General features: G+C 36.9%; 1 protein-coding gene across 1 annotated transcript in view; it reads left to right on the forward strand.

The window, feature by feature from the left end:
• LOC124595430 (sodium-independent sulfate anion transporter-like) overlaps positions 1 to 21,471 on the forward strand; it is a 100,552-nt gene that overhangs the window by 40,237 nt on the left and 38,844 nt on the right. The window contains exons 2-6 of the mRNA XM_047134168.1: positions 3,809 to 4,014; positions 9,022 to 9,217; positions 13,255 to 13,475; positions 14,742 to 14,919; positions 15,045 to 15,221. Coding sequence (XP_046990124.1) covers positions 3,829 to 4,014; positions 9,022 to 9,217; positions 13,255 to 13,475; positions 14,742 to 14,919; positions 15,045 to 15,221 — 958 coding nt within the window. The 5' untranslated portion in view covers positions 3,809 to 3,828. The remainder of the gene's footprint in view (positions 1 to 3,808; positions 4,015 to 9,021; positions 9,218 to 13,254; positions 13,476 to 14,741; positions 14,920 to 15,044; positions 15,222 to 21,471) is intronic.

Raw genomic sequence — 21,471 nt, forward strand, 5'->3', positions numbered from 1 at the left:
TATGAATACAATTTTCTACAAAACACAACTGAACAACAGATTAAATTTCACCTATTTTCTCTAAGGAGTTCAATGTATTTGAGTCAATAGATGTATAATAAAATTAATTATAGGATCTGGAGGTATGACGTCTAACACAACACTAAACTGTACAACAGTGGAAGTAATGTATTGTTGAAGGATTCAAAGTAAGTGAACTCTCACATCTAGCAACCAATGTGCTGACATGTGAGTCATAATACTGCACTGTAACTGCCTATTTTTAAACTGGTAGCGCCGCAATTAACAGCTGACATGTTAAGCCTTGCACTTAGCCTGAAGTTGTACAGGAAATGTTGTAACCCAGTCCACTAGTAATCTGGTAAGTTTATGAAGATCATCTTATCTAAGAAATCTTATGTGCATGACAGGAATCAAATCTCCATGACTGTCATGTTAAGAACTTGTCCATCTCACTATAAATCCCATAATCTCTCAATAAATAAACTGAAGTGACCCTTCTTAGAACAAAGAAAAGGCATTTCCCTTTTGTTATTTCTCTATAAAGACATGCATGAGCATAACTGTGCAATCAGGAAAAGGCATTTTTTAAGTTTGGAATATGTCTATTACAAGCCCTCAACACAAGAAGGAATACAGGTGGGATGATTCTTTGAAAGGATGGAATGAACAACAATTTTTGGTGCCGTCCTTGATATTATCAGGAATACATTAAGCAAGACTCTCAGCAGAAAACTAGCACCAAATAAACCAATTATTTCAGCAGACTGGATACAAATCCAAATTTGATGTTCTGCTGGAGAATTCCAGCAAGACACCAGAACTCACGTCTCTCGTAGAAAACTGTTACCCTAACATCTTACTACAAACTGAGAATGGGTTGAAACCCAAAGAAGGAATCTGAGATTTTTTTGACAACATGTCAAATATATATTCGAAAAATAGGTTAGACATCCACAAGTAGGGGTTTTTATTAGGCAAGCAGAAGCATTAGGTCTAGTAAGCACCAAATTGAATCCAGTTGTGAACCACTGAGGGTAAGAATAACATGGTCAGTGGAGTTATATTAAGAACCATGTATTTCCACTGACCACCAGAATCTGACACACCAGTCATAGAATTATTGAAAAGTAGCCTAAGTCTGATAGTGCAGAAATACCCTTGAGCATTCAATAATGGTAGCTGGTAACTACTGGGAAAAATACACATACATTATCAGCGGTAAGTTTGAATATAATAAATTTTCTTTAGCCATAAATACTTCTGTCTACAAATTAGTACAGATTTAGAAAGCGATGTTCATGTGAAACTCAGCTTGCTACCTAAATTTCTAAGTGTTTGATACAAAGCCCCGCAGCAACCTGTTAATGAGTGTAGGTGCATATGGAATAGGTGTACAGATATGTGAGTGGCTCAAAGACTTTTTATGTAATGGAACACACTACATTGTCTTCGATGCCATGTGTTCACCAGAGACAGGGGTATCATCAGGAGCTATTCTATATATGCATAAATGATGTGTCGGATGGGGTGAGCAGTAGTGTGCAGCTGTTTGCTGATGAGGCTGTGGTGTACAGAATGGTGTCATCACTGAGTGACTGTAGGAGTATAACAAGATGACTTATGCAAAACTTCTAGTTGGCGTGATGATTAATGTTTGGTTTGTGGGGCACTCCACTACACAGTTATCAGCACCTATACAAAGTCCCAATCTTTACACAGTCCAGTCTCACCACGTTCATGAATGATGAGGATGACACAAACACTCAGCCCTGAGCAGAGAAAATCTCTGACCCAGCCGGGAATCCAACCCAGGCCCTTAGGATTGACATTCTGTTGCGCTGACCACTCAGCTACCAGGGTCGGACATCTGGATGTAATGTGGCTAAGTGATATGAAGTGGGACAAGCATGTAGGGAAGGCAAATGGTCGACTTCAGTTTATTGGGAGAATTTTAGGAAACTGTAGTTCATCTACAGGGTGATCCATTGATAGTGACTGGGCCAAATATCTCATGAAATAAGCAGCAAATGAAAAAACTACAAAGAACGAAACTCATCTAGCTTGAAGGGGGAAACCAGATGGTGCTATGGTTGGCCCGCTAGATGGCACTGCCATAGGTCAAATGGATATCAATTGGGTTTTTTTAAATAGGAACCTCATGTTTTATTACATATTTGTGTAGTACGTAAAGAAAGGATATTTGCTATCTTGATTCACTGACAATGCCTGACAACATGTGTCAGCACATTGTCAATGCGTGTGCGAACATTACGGAAGGCGAACTACTCCCTGTTGAGAAGAATGTCGCTACACGTATTGCCAAATGCATTGAGGTTGATGGACATCATTTTAAGCATTTATTGCATTAATGTGGTATTTACAGGTAATCACACTGTAACAGCATGCATTCTCAGAAATGATAAGTTCACAGAGGTACATGTATCGCATTGGAACAACCGAAATAAAATGTTCAAACGTACCTACATTCCGTATTTTAATTTTAAAAACCTACCTGTTAGCAACTGTTCATCTAAAATTGTGAGCTATATGTTTGTGACTATTACAGTGACATCTATCACGAAGCGAAAAAAACTAAAACATTCATATTTCTTTACGTACTACACGAATATGTAATAAAAAAAGGGGGGTCCTATTTTTAAAAAAATGCAGTTGATATCCGTTTGACCTATGGCAGCACCATCTAGCAGGCCAACCTTAGTGCCATTTGATTTCCCCCATCAAGCTAGACAAGTTTCTTTCTTTGTAGTTTTTTCATTTGATGCTTATTTTGTGAGATATTTGACCCAGTCACGATCAATGGACCACCCTGTATAAATGAGACTGCATATAGAACTTGAGGCTGACCCTTTCTGGAGTATTGCTTCAGTGTTTGCGATCCCGACCAGATTGGACTGAATGAAGACTTGGAGGTTGATGAATTTATTACCATAGATCGATCAGTATGTGAGTGTTATGGTGATGCTTTGTGAATCAAATGAGAATAACTGAATTGAAGATGACTCACCAAGTTGGCAGTTTTTGTGCACAGTATATTCCCTGCCTACTTATGTATGGGGACACATGTGTTGTACGTAGTCTCAGTACTTTCCAAGACAATCCCAGAAAGCTGCAAAGAAGTGTCTAAAGGGTGATATTTCAAAGAGGGTTTACAGTTTCAGTATGTGCCTTATAAATTTCTTTTTAGTCAAATACCAACTACAAGTAGGACAAGGGGCTTATCCATTTGGAATATTTGAGACAAGATTAACATTTCTGTCATTTTCCTTAGATCAAAGAGAAATATTTCGTAAAATCTAAGATTGGTCTCAATAAAAAAATATTTACACATAGTGTGTACAATTAGATGTATTGGTGTGTGCATTTGTATAGAAAACATTTCACAGGTGACTCACCACTAACTGTAATAATTTGTTATCTGTAAGAATGTTGTCCTGTCCATAAAGGACTTGGTGCTATGAAATTAGCTGGAGTTTAATTTGGGAACATAATTACTTTAATCATGTACAATACTTAGGAATCCTGTATTTTTATGTGAACTGCATTCTGAAAAATCATAATGCTTTATTCAGTAGAATGGGAACTTATAATGATCAGTGACTTGCTTTCAGCAAAAGGTGTAGTCACTATATATTACAATGCTTCCTCTATATATTTTACGTACATGGTATATCTTGGACATTTTGTGCCTATAAACAGTTCCATAAAGACTGTTGCCACTTGTCACTTAATGGCAGCAGTTACCATGGTAATCATTTTGACTGTACAGTGGCTTCACTCTGTTCAGAAAAGTCCCTGCACCAGAGGATGCACATTTGGCTGAAGAGGGCATTCTCACAGAAGACACTGCTCAAGAGGCTGCCCGTGCTGTCATGGCTGCCACACTACTCTACAGAGGATGCTGTGGGGGATTTGGTGGCCGGCATCACCGTTGGACTCACTGTCATTCCCCAGTCGCTCGCCTACGCCAGCATCGTTGGTCTTCCAGCTCAGGTGATACTGCCATCAGAGCTGTTTCATCTACACATTTTCCTGGCTGCTTTCCTCTATGTATACATTACTACATCCTCCCCCACCCCCTCCATACAAACCAGCCTGTCTTCCCTCCATCGACCCCTTTCCTCCTACTGTTGCCACACTTGTGCACAAACTATGTAAATTCTGTCTGATCAAAGTGTGACACTTTGACACAGTAGATTTCAACTCAACCTCAGCTCTAGCATCCCATGGGGTGAGGAATGGAGAAGAGGGATGGTAGGGGGGAGGTATGTGTGTGTGTGTGTGGAGGGCGGGGGGGGGGGGGGGGGAGGGGGGAAGAGGTGGGATTTTCATTTCTCAAGGGGCTGTGAGACAAAAATGAGCAGCAGGGCACCGTTAGCATGAGAAGGAGGATATGGTTAGCAGTAGCAATGGGTATTTGTTATTTGAGCTACAAAGAGACAAATTGAATGCGAATTTAATCTCCTAAATATTACTACAATAATATGTTGCAGCTAGAACCAGTATTATTGATGAAAATGATATTTACTTTAGAAGTTAGTTAATAAATTAAATAATTACTACAAAGAAAGTTTTTTAAGAATTAGTACTTTAATTTCCACAAGACATGATAATGTCAGCATGTGTTTTATCTTCGAGTCAGTATATACCCATAAAGTGGACAAGCTGAGATTCAGACAAAGTTCCAATAAGAGAATTCCCTGCATCTCAATACATACATAGAAAACATGTATCCATGAGAGCTCAAATGCTTTCAGATAACTACAGCCTTGATAAAGGATTATAACACCTACAAATAGTGTTCTGGGTGCTCAGATCAACAAGCTGAATGAGTGTAGCAGGCAAAATAAATGAAACCTGAGGAAGATGTTTTGAATGATAAACAACACAAGGTGCTAAGAATTGTTTATATACCCAATCTCTAAAAAGTTTGGTAGTCTCCTATGGAAACAAGGTAGCTAGAGTTTATCGCTCCCATCAACAAAAATAGGAAGTTTTCTTTGTAATGTAAAAGACAATCCAGTTCTCTTATTGTGGATGTGTACCACATGTCTTATGCAAGTCAGACTATTAAAATAGTTGTGGAGAGTTGCAAGGAACATCAAAGAAACATCTATTTCCAGAAGTTTCCTGTTAGCTATTTTGAGCTACAAAAATTGAAAAACTGTCAGGTACATCAATTTAATTATGTACATTTCTACCTGCCCGTCCATGTAGTTAGACTTGCAGTCAAGTTTTTCAAGTCTTTCTTATAAACTATCCTTACACATTGAAACAGAAGTTGTTCCATGCACCATGACTGCATTGGATCTGTGACGTAAACTTAATTTCCCTGGATGAGGGAATGATTTCAAACCATGAGTCATACTGGTATGTGCTATCTGCCATTTCATATACTGTCTGAATTGCTGGTACAGCAGCTGGAAGATATTTTCCACAGACCCTTATGAAAATAAAAGTATCCATTTCAATATCCCATGATCACTTTAGTAGAGCATATATTCAGATTACCAGTTTTGGCAGACTCAGTAAATACAAAAACTGGGTGTGAGATATCTACATAACATTTTTAACGTAATATGGATTCATAACGTACCATATTCACTACACTTCAAAGCAGCTCATCCATGTGAACAATGATTTGTAACACGTAATAAATAAACAATCCAAGAACATGCATGGCATAGTATATTAGTATGTCAAAGGTAAAACAATCATTATATAAAAATACCATATACTGTGCACTGAATGTACATGCTCATGCTCACTTAAAAGCCACATACACACTGACACTGGATAGTAAACATAGCAGAGACCGAGTGAGGTGGTGCAGTGGTTAACACACTGGACTCACATTTGGGTGGGTGATGGTTCAGACCTGTGTCTGGCCATCCTCATTTAAGTTCTCCATGACTTTCCTAAATCACTTTATGCACATGCCAGGATGGTTCCTTTGAAAAGGTATGGCCAATTTCCTTCCATAATCTGATGGGGCCAGTGACCTCACTGTTTGGTTCCCTCTTTCAAAGGAACCAACCAACCAAACATCATAGATATTATAGTCAGCCACCAGATAGGATCACAGTAGTAACAAATTGAAATGCAGAGTTCCGTATAAAGCCTACGCACAAATATGAATACATGTTTGCAATGAAATTATACAATGATCCAAATTAGAGTACACATTTTTTAAAAATTTTATGTTTGAAATGTGACTTCTGTTGTTGCCAAATATTTAAGTTAAAATTGTTTATGAATGATAAAAGAAAGTACTCCTCATCTATAATTATAATCCAAGGTGTTTTAAAGAAGTAAAATACATGATTTGTTCAAACTATATACAATGATGAACAAGTCATCATAATAAGTCTTTATTGTTAACAACTGGTTCTGACAGTTGTAACTGTCATCTTCAAAAAATTTTTGTTAGAAAATGTGTTCCATTGTGAGTTCATACTTAGTGTCATGTCATCATTATGGAGGATAAAATACAGTATGTTATATGTAGGTTTGTCAAAAATAAAACCATTTACAGTTAAAAACTACCTTGTGCACATGGGAATGTTCACATATGTAGCACTCACAAAGGTTTTTGTACGCCATGTTACATATTTCATCAATCCAACTTACCCAAATCATAAAGTCAGAGGTAGAATGGTTTTATTTTTGACAAACCTATGTACAGGGCGTCCATAAAGTCCCTTTACAACTTCAAAATTTTATTACAACAGCAGTTATTGAAATATTATAACAACATATCTTTTATTGTAATTAGTATTTATAAAAATTTTTGACAGTGTTTAATACACCTCTATATGAGAACATTTAGTTGCATGAAGCACTTCTAGACGGTACTCAATCTCTTGCCAAGTTCGCTGTAGCATAGCATCATCAATGGTGGCAATGGCATTATGAATCCTTTGCTTCAAGTCAGGAATGTCCCACATCTGTGATATCTTTTACATATCCCCATAGAAAAAAGTCAAAGGGAATGATATCTGGTGAACGTGGTGGCTATGAATTGGCCCATCCCTCCTAATCCATCTGCCTGGAAATGTTTCATTGAAGAACCAATGAACATGCAGTCCCCAATGTGTTGGTGCACCATCTTGCTGGAAAATGATAGTTGATTGTAAGCCAATCAATTGCTGTGCTACATATTTGGTCAGAAGTTTGAGGTAAACATCTGCAGTAATTGTTGACTCATTGAAGAAAAATCGATCAATTATTCGGTTGCACATGATTCCACACCGCACATGCACTTTTGGACTATCCCAGTGAAGCTCCCTAGTCACATGGGGGTGTTCAGATCCCCAGAGTCTCACAGTGTGTCTGTTTAATGTCCCAAAAACATGAAAAGTTGCCTCATCACTGAAACAAGCTTATCTGACAAATGCTTCATCCTCTAACAGATGTTCCAGCATGTTGAGTGCAAATTCTGTCCATTTTGGCTTGTCGTTTGGCTCAAGTGTCTGTAACAGTTGCACTCTGTAAGTGTACAACCATAAGTTCTTGTGGAGGACCTTATGCACAGCTGAATGTAGTAGTTGCAACTTTCTGGCAGTAGTGCAGATGGACTTCGTAGGTGAACGAGTGAAGACGTTTAAAACACAATCGATGTTTTCCTTGGATGTTCTTGGTCACCTGCTCCTCCCTTTATCCAACACAGTCCCTGTCTCCATAAATTTTTTGTGCCATGCATGGATTGAAGGGTATGATGGTGGATCGCTTCATAACTTCGTTCTGAAGTTTCATTGAGTCTGAACATCCGATTTTGTCTCAATAAACCAGGGCACACATTGTGCCTTCTCTTGAGGAGTTGCCATTTTGTAGAGATTCAGTTCCTTCCATCAACAGAGTATCTTAAACACAAAATTTTAGTATACATAAAAACTTTAGTAAACAGTGATTACAATAACAGAAATTTTGTTAAAATATTTCAACAACTGCTATTGTAATAAAATTTTGAAGTTGTAAAGGGACTTTATGGACATCCTGTATAATGTACTGTATTTTACCCACCGTAATGATAACATGGTATGAGGTATAAGTTCTCAAATGGAACACAAATGAAAAAAAAATTTTTTAAAGACCATAAAATTACAGTTACACCTGTTGAAACCATTTGTCAACAATACAGACTAATTTCTGCAATCCTCGCTACTGAAAGTTTTTCTCCCAAGTAAGACATAGACAACTCCTTCACAGTTCTCAATATGAGAAAATTCACTCATGTCGTTAAAGCACCCTCCTGGGTGTAGAGAACAAGACGCAGTATAGACAGTTCATGTTACAAAATTATTTTATAAAATTGTATTATATTTGTAGAAAGGCAACATAACAAAATTTTACAACTGTAGCCTTCATTCCCTTATAAAATTAACTCATAGTATACAATACTAACTGTACAATATAAATTCTGTTAAAAAAAGGCTAATTATTGACATCTAGGTGAATTTAATTGACCTGTTGACATCACAAAGGGAACACATTGGTTCACTTTGTTATATATGAAAATAATGTAGTCATTATTTCACAAAAAGTTGTGACTTGTTCTCTACAATAAGCTTCCTGTTACCTAGGAGCAATTTGCAGCTGAAACAAAATGAAATTTTGCACATGTTTCAGTTTTGAGGAAGATATTACAGTGGAATTACTACACCTCTTTGCTGAGAATGCCACCAGCAGATTTCATTTTATGTCTATAAATTTCAAGTTACAGTAGACTAAAAGTATCACTTTAAACTGAATCACTTATTTTCTCTCTGCAATACGGCAAGACCAAGGTATATTTTATCTGTTGTGAGCCTACCATGATGTATACAAGAGGCTATTGTATATTTTTTGGTTAAAGATGAAGCCACATGCATCCCCCTTGTAGCAAATTATTCCCATTTGACAGTTATTTCTTTTTGAATCCTTATCGGAAATCAATCAGGACACTATACTCCACAATAACATGCACTTGCAGAGAAGCCACCATCTTTTTGTGTGTTCCAGTATGGATTGTATGGCTCTTTCATGGGCTGCATCCTGTACATGGTTTTTGGCAGTTGCAAGGATGTACCCATGGGCCCTTCTGCTGTCATCTCTCTGCTAACATTTCAGTCAGTTCGTGGCATGGGTCCTGAACATGCCGTGCTTCTTTGCTTCCTCACCGGAGTCATCCAGGTCATTATGGGGATCCTGGGTCTCGGTAAGCAAATCTGCTTCATTTTTTCTTTTGATGTTTCATTTCAATGTAAATGCATCAATGATTAGATTAAGACAGAATTCACAGTTATGTGTCATGAAGGTTAATGTTCAAAATATTATGAAGTATGAACATTCAAACATTTATATATGACTACTTTCTATATTGTTTTACTGCCTGGAAACCCATGCTGATGCTATTTATTTTGTTCTATTGGATGTTTTAAGTCATACTGTAAATTTATTTATTTGGTTTAGCATAAATTACTATGCTGAGCTTTATATATCTCTGATTCCTGTCACTGGAAGCATCAAACCCACATGTTACTGAGAATATATGGAATTCTCTAATTCTTTTGAATGTGATTATTCCTGATGATCAAAAAGAGGCTAGTGGTTTGCCTAGCAAACTAAAATTAATGTACACTGACATGAGATTGGATTGAAAAGTAAAAAATACGTTCTTTAGTAGAATACATCATATAAGTTACATTGCCTATTTTTTAATATTGTACCTATGAATGGTAAAATGAGATATTTTATCCCTGAAATTGGCTGCAATGACAGACTGGTTTGTAGTATCACTAGAGGTCTAAGTTACATTGAAAGGTGATAATTTGGTTGAGAGTAGGCAGAACCAATGAATGTGAATGCCAAATAAAGATTGTAGCAACAGACTGACTTGTAACATTGCCTAATGTTTATGTTTGTGTCACATTTAAAAACACTTTCCTATATTTAAGGCATATTTCATTGTAAGAATTAAAAGTGCAAGATAAATTCAGAAAACATATATTAGGTAATGGACAGAAGTCTCCAACAGTTATTTTGATGCATATTATGTCCATGTATTGTAAGCAAACTATGAAAAATGTAAAGGGGAATGAAATAATTAAAAGTAAACAACATTTTTATGATTCATCCAAATGATATATCCCCCCCCCCCCCCATTCAAATTAAAGTATGATAACTTGCACTGTGAGAAGCTCAATGAGGGTAGTGCAATGAAGTGTTGCTGGTGAAACAATTCAAACAGGAGATGTGTAATAAACCCTAGAGAGATTTAAAGAACAATACAACTTTAAAATTGGAACTTAGAAAATTTTTAATTGATAAATGTTGCTACCCAATAAACGAATATCTTGAAGACCAAGCAAATGACATTACAAACTAACCTCCAAAATTTTCTATCTTTGTTTGTTTCAGCTTTTATTATACTTTACCATTTATAGTACAACTTACATATTGTTACTGAGATGCAAATTACTATATACCATTTATGTGGAAAGAAACTGTAAGTTTGCTGTCATTTATTATAGACAATTTCATTTTGTACATTCTACATTTTAATTTCTGTGTATGACAGATCCAATTGCAGACAATTTCATTTTGTATATTCTATATTGTTAATTTCTATGTATGACAAGTCCAATATCATTTGTATGATGACACGGATGCTAAATAAATAAATAAATAAATAAATGAGACAAGAAATGTGAAACCAATCATGCTTGAAATAACTTGAGTAATTATTTATCACACACATGGTGTAGCTGATGGATTACATCACATATAAGTTCCAAGTATTTTGCTGTAAATTCAGGGCTAGTATTCTTTATGAAACTGCACCTGTTATTGCTCAGGACGTGTTGTGACCTGGTACTGTTTGCAGCTCCACATTGTGTAGTTGTGGCCAACATTACAAAGCTCAAAATTTGTAGTTATTGAACCTTAAGTTTTCTGTTATTAATCTGATTGTTATGTTACATTTTACAGCTGAACATGCTATGTCTTTCATACTGATGAACAAAGTGTAGAACAGATAAGCTCCACTGCCTCATTTAACACCATGCAACTTGGAAAGGAATCCTGCACATCTTTGGGAAAAATGGCTACCCATCTATATTTTCTGCAAAAAAACACAACCTTAATAGTGAGCAGGAAAGACACTTGGAATAAAGCTTCCTAATGTGCCAACCCTGCAAACAGATCTGTTTGTTTAGCAGATAATGTTTTGAAAATTTGAACCATGGCTTGCACACACATTCTTTGTAATGGGTGATACCATTTGCAATAAAGAAACTGCTCTTGATCTATATATGATGCACTAAGCGAAAAACTACATGAAAAAAGCTCAGTTTGTAAATGTTTTGATTGTCTCATACCCCATTCTCTCCAAAAGTGTAACACTCACATTCAAAATTGAAGTCTAAACAATTTACAAATCCTTAATGGTATCAAAATTCAACTATTTAACAATACTTTTCAGGTTAAAATTACTCCTAACCTCTGTTACATTAATCAATGATCTTCAGCTTAAAGGTGTTGTATTACATGTATTCTTCTGTAACAAACTGTACTACAACAGTGACATGGGAATTTCATCAAATTTCTCCCTGCGGTCTCTCAGTAGGTAGCTGAAAACGCACAAGTAGTAATGCTGCAAACTTCATTTTAAACTGTCCAAAAGTGCAGTGTTTCATTACATTGGATTCAAAATCTGTGACAGGTGTTCCTGCAATGTTTCCTGCTTTATGTTCTACTTATAATATAGGAAGGATGTGACAGGTTGTGATGTAAGACCATATCTGATTTTTTGTGTCTGTATAAATGAGTGATGTCTTAGAGATAGATTGAATTTTAATTTAATGCCTAGAAGCATGTAACATTCAGTTTATTAGTGTTTGTCAACTGCATGTACCAGTGATGTCCCCTCTTCTTCAAATTTGAGACTGTAACAGCCACCAGTCCTAGAAAAAGCTTCCTTAGCAACAGAGATAAAACTACGTGCATCTCTTACAAAGAGCATCACAATGAGTGAGAAAATTGTAGGCCTCACTTGAGGTAGCAAATGCCTTGCAAATGGCCACACACAAGAACTATTATTAATATTGAAAATACCCTGTGTTTACTGAAGTCTCATAGGAGGAACTTCTAAATCAACCATTGTGTTCAGCAGAGACTGATTAAAGGTGAGACATTTGACATTGAACTGTGGCAGATTTAACCTCTGCAGCACACCACATTTTGTAAATGGGTTCTCTTGGCATGCCAGACAAAAAATTTTACACTGAACATGAACATCAGCATTCATAACCTGTAACAGACCCCTATAGTTTGAAACTTTATTCAAAAGCGACCCAGTTTGTGTTTGCCTGTCTATTATACCTTCACCAGTTGTCATTCTAATGAAGTAACCATTTTCTCTGAACAACCTCACTACATGACTACACAGAATTTGTGTAACATCGATCGGTTTTGTGTGATGTAGACCACTTTTTAAGTTTTCATTCATTTATTTTCATTTTATTGAAGCCTCAGTCTTTTTATGTAATGCAACTTCATGTAATAGATTATTTCTTGTGTTATACGTGTGCTTGGAAATGTGCATGTGAAACATGCATGAATCACATGAGCTACCAAAAAATATTCTGTATGTCTCCCAGGCTACAATGTATGTTCCTTTCTCATCATCTAGTAACAGTAAGTATGTTAACATAAAAATAAAATAAATATTTCAGATAAAATTTCATTATTGGGACTTAATGCCAGATACGAACATGTCCTTGCTCTTGTTTGATCTAGTCTGAACAGATGGGGATTTGAAACTGGCATGCAGTCACAACACAAGTTTAGAAAACATGGAGATCATGCTACCAGTAACATACTCCTCTGTGCCTGTCCTCAATCATAGACCAAGATGACTGGGTAGACTTTAATAACAAATTGATTCCTACCAACTGGAAAGAGCTTGAACTCATTATACATTTTGCTGAGAAAAGTTTCCAGTTAGCTTGAAAAGAAAGCTTTTCAGAATTAGGGGCTGAACCCCAAGGGGATATCCCAGTGAACAATGCCATGCAGAATTACATTTTTATTCACTCATAGGCAGATGAGATGCACTGTTTACAAAGATATCTTACTACAAAATATAATATATATAATATTATAGTAAATATATAATATTCATGCATCCCAGATACAAAAACAGAATTATTGATCAGCAGTGGATTAAAACATTCTTTCATCTTGTTTTTGCAGGTTTCATTATTGACTTCATATCTGGACCAGTGTCATCAGGTTTCACATCAGCAGCTGCTCTCATGATTGTAACATCACAGATGAAGGATTTGTTGGGAATCACAGCAGAGGGCAGTACTTTCATTGAAGTATGGGGAAGTCTTTTCAAGAACATGCATAACACAAAACTCTATGATAGTGTTTTGGGTTTTGTCTGCATTGTGGTGCTGCTATTGATGAGGGTGAGTTGTTACCTTGTGATTTGACAACAAGAACTGTAGTGTGATTCTGCAATTGGCAAAGTCCAGATGTTTATCATTTTAATTGATTCAGTTTTGGTTCTTGATGAAATAGTCTGCTGCTATGTAATGTCTTATTTGGTGGTTTTCAAGTCTAGCACAACATTTCTTTATTATTAAAAAATGAGCAATAAGAATTATGAAAGAGGTTGCACCTAGGGTGTCCATTAGGAAAATATTCAAAGAAATGAAAGTTATGACTCTTCCATAAGTATATATCTATGAAAATATGTGCCTTTTGAAATCCCATCCCCATTTCTTTGCTATGAGCAATGATTACCATGACTATGAAACTAGACACAGAATTGACTTCCATAGAAACATACATCAGAAAGCCCAGTAATAAAAAAGTGTGATATATCATCCCAAAATTCTTTGTAGAGTTACTAAGATGCAGTGGCGTAGCATGGTTGTCAAGGTTGGGGAGACTCTGCAGTTATTATAGGGAGACAAAATAGTACAATAAACAATAATTTAAACAAATTAAACAAAATTCATCAAATAAAACAACAACAGCTACTACTACTACTACTACTATCACTACTACTACCACCACCACCACTAACAATAATAATAATAATAATAACTAACTTGTTCAAGAAACGATGACAAATTTTTAGAACCCCAGCAGCAGGAGAAGAAGCACTTATATTTTCTTGTACACAAGTGCAATGCGCCTGTCTTTTCTTTCCACGAATAAGCCTATAACGTGGTCTACAAAGATCTGATCACCGGATAGCTCTCCAGGTAGTGTCTTTTCTATGGCTAACATGCTCAAAAATGACAGCTGGATGTTCGGACATTGAATTCCTTAAATAATTCTTCACTCGATGTGCATTTTCAACTTGTCGTGGCATAATGAATAATTCTTCACTCGTTTAAGAGCACTCATGCTTCGTTCACTGCTTGCTGTAGTTGCTAGTAGGGTCAAAACCAAACGCAAGGAACTTCGAAGTTTCTTCATAAACGGAGTCTAAATCACTGATGACAATGTACTTTAAGAGGATTCCTTGAGATAAGTGTTTTTTCTTATCAGCGTTTATGTTACACAGTTCACTTTCAAGTTGTTGTTGTTTGAAAAAAGAATACTGTTCTAATAATCGAAGCAGTTTCAACTTTGGGAATTCTTGTTGGTAGTTTGAACTCTTAGATTCTTATTTTTAGTGGTTTACAGCAATCATCATTCATAGACAAATTTGACTGTTACAGGTATTGGCAAATTTTAAAATAGGACCAAAAGATGATGAAGAGAAGACGACCACCCACAGGATTCTAAACAAAGCTATCTGGCTTACTGGGACTTCTCGCAATGCTATCCTAGTGGTTATATGTGGCATCATAGGACATCAGCTATCACTCTCAGGGGATTCACCTCTTAACTTAATAGGTTTGTTTTTAAATTCATTTATCATTTAGAAACTTTGTGAAATAAAAAAGTTAGTATTCTATCCTAGTGCATTAGTAATACCTGTATGTGATGTTGACTAATATGTGAATATCCTTTTTCTTTAGGTCCCATTCCTCCTGGACTTCCAGCTTTCCAGTTACCGCCATTTACTGTGACATTAGAAACAGGAAATTCCACAGTTACATATTCATTTGGTGACATGTGTTCACACCTTGGATCTGGAATTTTTATTGTACCTCTTGTAGCACTATTGGAAAATATTGCTGTCTGCAAGGCATTCTGTAAGTTCAGGTTTTTTACACAATATTATTTCATTTCACCCTTTTCTTTGGCTTTGCTGAAAGGCCTTCTATTTACATCATGACAGAAAAAGCTTTTGCTTAAGTTGTGACAACAGACATACACAGAAGCAACTGTATCACTAACATGCAGCACATTAGGTTCCTTCATCTAACAAAAGAAGGAAGAGTCTGAGGTAGTATTCTTTCTCAGGAGAGATGCAGCGTGTCAGAGTAAGAGGATCATCCACAATGACATGTCATCAATGGGTAATGTATAATGTGGTTAGAAAGCTCTAGCCAGTCCATTGAGCTTACTCTCAAACAGCAGGCTCTGCATCCAAGTTCACACACTATGCATCAACACTGTATTTTGTTTTTCTGTCAGAATGAATCAATACAGAGTTCTGTCAGGGAGACTGTATATAATGTACATGAATCCAATGCCTTGTTCATGATACTGTAAGGTGTAAATGTTAGGGAAGCACTAAGCTCAAACATAAATCATAGACTTAAGTGGCTGTCAGACATTTCTGTGTTTATCAGTGAGATATATTGTGGAAGACATTTACTGCATTCTGTTGTGGTAACACCGAAATTTGGTGGCTGTTGTTTTATTGTCTGAGACTCTTCTTCTTTGTTTGGGAATGGACCATTATTTTTGTTCAGTACCAGTTTTCTGTATCAATGCAATAATGTTACACATTACAATGCAAGAACCATCTGCTTGAGGGGTTGAGAAAAATTAGGCTGTCTTGTTGGATAACCCATTTCAAACCCCAACCTGAACCCGAAAATCATGTAATGCCTTCAGGATACAATAAAAATCAAACAATGGAAAATCCAAGATGCAATAATGACAGTATTATGAGAAGGATACATTTCTGCTTACCGTATAGAGGATGTACTGAGTTGAAGTCTGGTACAACAAAAAGACTCCTATACATTTAAGCTTTTGGCCAAAAGGCATTTTTCTAAAGTGTAAAATGCACGCACATTCACACAAACACAACTCACACACACACGACAACTATCTCTGGCCACTGAGGTTGACCTGCTATGGCAGTCTGGCATCAGTGGCCAGAGGCAGTGGTCGTGTGTGTGTGTGTGTGTGTGTGTGTGTGTGTGTGTGTGTGTGTGTGTGTGTGTGTTCTTTATGCATGAATGTGTTTGTATTTTCTACTTTAGAAGAAGGCCTTTTGGCCAAAAACTTAAAATAGAGCAATCATTTTGTTGTGCCTGTGTACTACTCAGTGTTTCCTCTGTATGGTGAGTAGCAATCTATTCTTTTATTGTTGTATTTAAGATAAAATAGTCATCTGTGTGTTATATCTATTTGTCCAAAACATGGTAATACCCCTCATCACCTCCAAAGAATCAGAACTTGAGGAAAAGTCATAGCAGAAATCAACACTATAACATAAAAACAAGTTTCTGTGTGCTGTTTGTTACATGACTGGTGTCTTTCAAATGACAGGATGGTTTCTGAAGATTTTGACCAAATAGTAAATATGTATATAATATGTATATAAATGTCTGCTTGTGTCTGTGTATGTGCGGATCGATATGTGTGTGTGTGTGTGTGTGTGTGTGTGTGTGTGTGTGTGAGTGTATACCTGTCCTTTTTTCCCCCTAAGATAAGTCTTTCCGCTCCCGGGATTGGAATGACTCCTTACCCTCTCCCTTAAAACCCACATCCTTTCATCTTTCCCTCTCCTTCCCTCTTTACTGATGAAGCAACCGTTGGTTGCGAAAGCTTGAATTTTGTATGTATGTTTGTGTTTGTTTGTGTGTCTATCGATCTGCCAGCACTTTCATTTGGTAAGTCACATCATCTTTGTTTTTAGATATATTTTTCCCACGTGGAATGTTTCACTCTATTATGTTCATATGTATATAATAAGTTAGAAGTTAGAGACAAGGTGAGCAGTAAGTTAAAAAAAATGGAGAGTTAAGACTGTAAGTAGCACTGAAGATGGACAGCAACGGAGACCAACTGAAGAAAAAGCTTATAGAAGATGAAAAGATGCAAAAGAAACAAGATAAAGCAAAACCTGAAGATTGAAAAAAATTATTAAAGTGTTTTTCCAGTAAATCAATCACACTCCATTAATAACAAAAGTATATCTGCCTATTATGCCGTAAGATAATTTTTTCTCATTAATTCCCATTTATTCAACCTACATTCTTCTTTGGAAAGGCAACCAACAACTTTGGAGTGTAATCTCATTTGTCTTTTACAATCATCATTCATGAGTTTATATACATGATTACTGGTATTCAGTTATATGAGTTAAATAGCTCTTTGATGCTTGCAATGCCCACCAAAGAAGGTATAGCACCCCAAGAAAAACATTTTCTCCTCTCCTCTAGCTCTATTAAAAAATTAACACTTTAATATACTTGAGTTGTAGGAATAACTACTGTTCTGTGTTTGACATTTAAATATCTTTACGTTAACAGGGTTTGTTGTGTGAGCTATTACTGTAATTTCAAAATGACTTTATGAAATATTGCACATAAGACCCAGTAGGGTGAGGATGGTGAAGGAGACTGCCCACATCCTTTTCAAAGGAACCATCCTGGCACTTGCCTCAATTGATTCATGGAAACTATTGAAAATGTTAATCTCATTGTCCAGGCACAGACTTAAACTGTGAAAGTTCTGTGCTTTTATCGTTGGATATGAAGCATACAGTCATATAGAACAAAGAAAATTGGCCATGACCATTTAAAAGCAACCATCCTGCATTTTCCTTATAGATTCAGGATTTTTTTTTCAAGCTGCATTATGACTACTGGGGCCTGCCATTTTATAGCTATATGCAGGCCATAGTGTTCCATAGAGATCTCTTAGACAGTAACCATGGCCACCAGCATGCAGCAAAATTGTGCTATGCATTATCTACACAAACACTGCTTGTTGCCTTGTTTCACAAATTTTATTATGGTTACTACACAACCTAGGTTTTGAGTTATAAGCCCATTTTCATGTACATTACTGATTCCAAAGATGATAATGGGCTGATAACCCAAAACCTAGATTTTGTAGTAAAATTTGTGAAATGTGGCAAAAAAACACTTTATAATGTTTCACCAAGAACTCAGAGTTGATTCAGTTAAAATAATTGTGCTATGCAGTTGAGGCCATGGGCACCGTTGCCCAATCAGCACCACTTGGAGGTGGCACTGCATGGAATTTTGAGGTCTTCACTTTGCTGTTATCTTTTACTTACTTACAGCAATTACACTTATTTTTAAAAGTAAAGTACATGAATTTGGAAGTAGGAAATTATAAATTTATGGTATAACTTAAGAAGAGAAAAGCAGAAGGCAGGAAAGAGTAGATATAGATGTAGTTTCACCAACACCATCTGGGGAAGGTTATTTGTTATTGAACTTCAAGTCCAGTGTCCATATGTGGAGCTACCCATTTTAGTAATTCTCCACATGAAAGTCCCTCTTTGGGAAAACTTGGATTGTTCAGTCCATGCAGATCTAATCTATGTTGATGTTGTTTGTTAGAGTGCTGTGTGAGTTCATGTTTGTTAGGTTACGTAACAGCTACTACAGCTAGGTAAGTTAGTAAACAAACTCCACATGGCTTTGGAATGATAACCTGCCTCAATGTAATCTAATTAAGTCACATACTGTTCCTAAATAGCTTTAGGAGAAATAACAAGCCACCACTAACCTATTATTAATCTTGCAAAATCATTTTTGTAGAATAAAACTATAACTTTTTTAAGTAGTGGACCCATTAATTTTGTAGACTTGTGTAATATGCATGATCTGTTTCCATTGTGTATTTACAGTGTTTGCTTTTGCTTGCTTACTTTATATAAAATTTATATTCCATTCATATTATTACATTTAGAATGATGTGTTCATTTATTTTGGGTACAGGTTTTAACATTGATTCTAGAACAACATGTATGTGTGAACTATTCTAATTACTCCTACTTTTAATTACATTAATTCATAACAAGATATAGATTGCATTTTTTGCTTAATGTTCATGTGAATAGTTGTGCATGTTTTACGTGTTTTATGTTACCTATATTTTGTGTGTATGTTATGTCAGTGTTGCCACTGTCACTCATATCATTGTCAGTACTGGAGCCACTTGAGCTCTCTGTATCAGTCTGTCTTTGTCTTCTGCACCTTCTGTATTGATAAGTCTGTTTGTATATGTCATGTTCTGCTTTCGAGATGTTGTTGGTGATTGCATTCAGCTGTGTCCATGTATCTGGGTTCCACAGTGCATTGTATATATAGAGTTGTTTCCATTATGTCTTCTGTGTTGTTACATAAGCACCTGTATCTAATGCATTTCAAAAGGAAATGTTCTGTGGAACCAATTTTCCTGCAAGTGCAATGATTACTTTATGAAAGCAACATACGCTACAAGTGTGTAGAGTAAGGGCAATATCCCGTCACAAAATAACCATGTCATGGCTGGGGTTGACATGGCACAACCATAACCACTCCCTGATATTGGGGAAAAATGAATAGACTTGATGGCCCTTATCAGTCTTGTCGCACCCTTTTTGCCAAGAGTTCACATGCAAATTTTTTAGTTGGCGCCTATCTTCTGTGTGCTGCCCAGTGATCTGCAACAGTCTCTCAAGTCTACTGATCTTTAGCCAGTATGTTACAGTCTGATATCTGATGGTTATGTAAATCAGGTATATTCCAAGCACCATATACAGTAAATCAACTGATGTGGTGCTGAACACCTCAGATAGTCTAAGCAGCACTCCTCTGCCACCTCCTAACAGTGATCTTGTTCATGATGAGAAGGAGTCTATGTGCCCATGTACTAGCTGCAAAGCTCGTTACTGACGAAAAATGCACAGTGGTACATACTTATGTGTGTGAGTGGTAGCCTGTATATTGTCAAATTTAATGTCGCTAATTTGTAAAGTAGACTTTTGGCTTTGTTTGTGATTAGTCATTTGTGTTTGTTAAAGCAATGTCATTTTTCAATAAGTACCACAAGATATTTAGTTACTGCTTCACATTTTATGTTTGTGTTGTTTATTTTAATTGCCAGGTGTCTTTGTAGTGAACCTTTAAGCAGTATGAACACTGTTTTCGTGCTGCTATGGATAATTTGTTTTGGTTACACCACTGGCCTTGTTTTCCAACACTGCTCTTGTTTTGGCTGATATCACAACTAACAGGTCATCAGCATACAGAATGATCCTGTGGCATAGAGCACCATAAATATCGATATTTGTTCTGTGCTATCTTTGAGGAGAGGGCTTTGGGCAAGATGTTAGATGCTAACGGCAGTTAGCCTCCGGACTTGTATCTGTGTAGAAGCTAAGAGTGAATAAATCTGTATCTGAGAGAATTCTAGTTGTTTACCTACAACTATTCCATATTCCCTCACTGGTGACTCGGTTTTTGTGTAATATGCATCCGAGTTACCGCCCAAAGGTTATTTACGCGCCTACCGCGTCGGGTTTCTCTGCGATTGCGAGGGCCTTTGTTCAGCTCCAGACAATGGCCTTTCAGCATTCACCGCCGCCCGGATTCCAGCAACATCTCTCCAGCACTCCTGCCATTGTAGTGGACATGCCCCAAGAATCTTCGGAATCCTTCAGCCAGAACATTTAGTGGAATTCATCATGTGCCGCCAGTTTCTTCCAACCGCCAATGGTCGTGGACTCTGGCTTTGTTAGCCTGGACCTTCCCACGTGTTCTCCACAGAGTGTTGGTCGGAACATTCCTACTCCTGTGTCGAACACACAATTCAATACAGTTCGTGGTGTCGAGCAAGGTTTTGCTACTTTGGAAAATCCAGTAGTAAATTCAAACTCGAATCAGTTCCTGCCACGTGTGTATCCTTCCGCGCCGGCTAGTCAACAGGTGTTCAATGCTCGCCAAACAGCAAATATCACACCGAGTGTGCATCCTAGTGGACGTGTGTGTGATCCTTGTGTTGCTTCTAATCAAGTCAACAATTCTGTGCTGGACAGTAATTACTCCGACATCTACAACCAGCCCCACCACTCACGGTCGAGTGAATACTGTGTGCATAACGGACATTCACTGGCGTACTTAAGCACTTGTGGCTTCTCTCTGAGCTACCACGTCAATGAGAATGCACATTTTGACTACGATCCTCACACCTTTCGAGCGTCCATCGCTTCTCAGCCGCCCCCCCGGCGTCAAGTGAATTTCGCGATTCCCGCATTACGGGACGCCAATAATTCGGATTCGCAATCTCCTGCATGCTCTACTT

This window comes from Schistocerca americana, chromosome 2, assembly GCF_021461395.2.
Source record: "Schistocerca americana isolate TAMUIC-IGC-003095 chromosome 2, iqSchAmer2.1, whole genome shotgun sequence".
Classification (NCBI taxonomy): domain Eukaryota; kingdom Metazoa; phylum Arthropoda; class Insecta; order Orthoptera; family Acrididae; genus Schistocerca; species Schistocerca americana.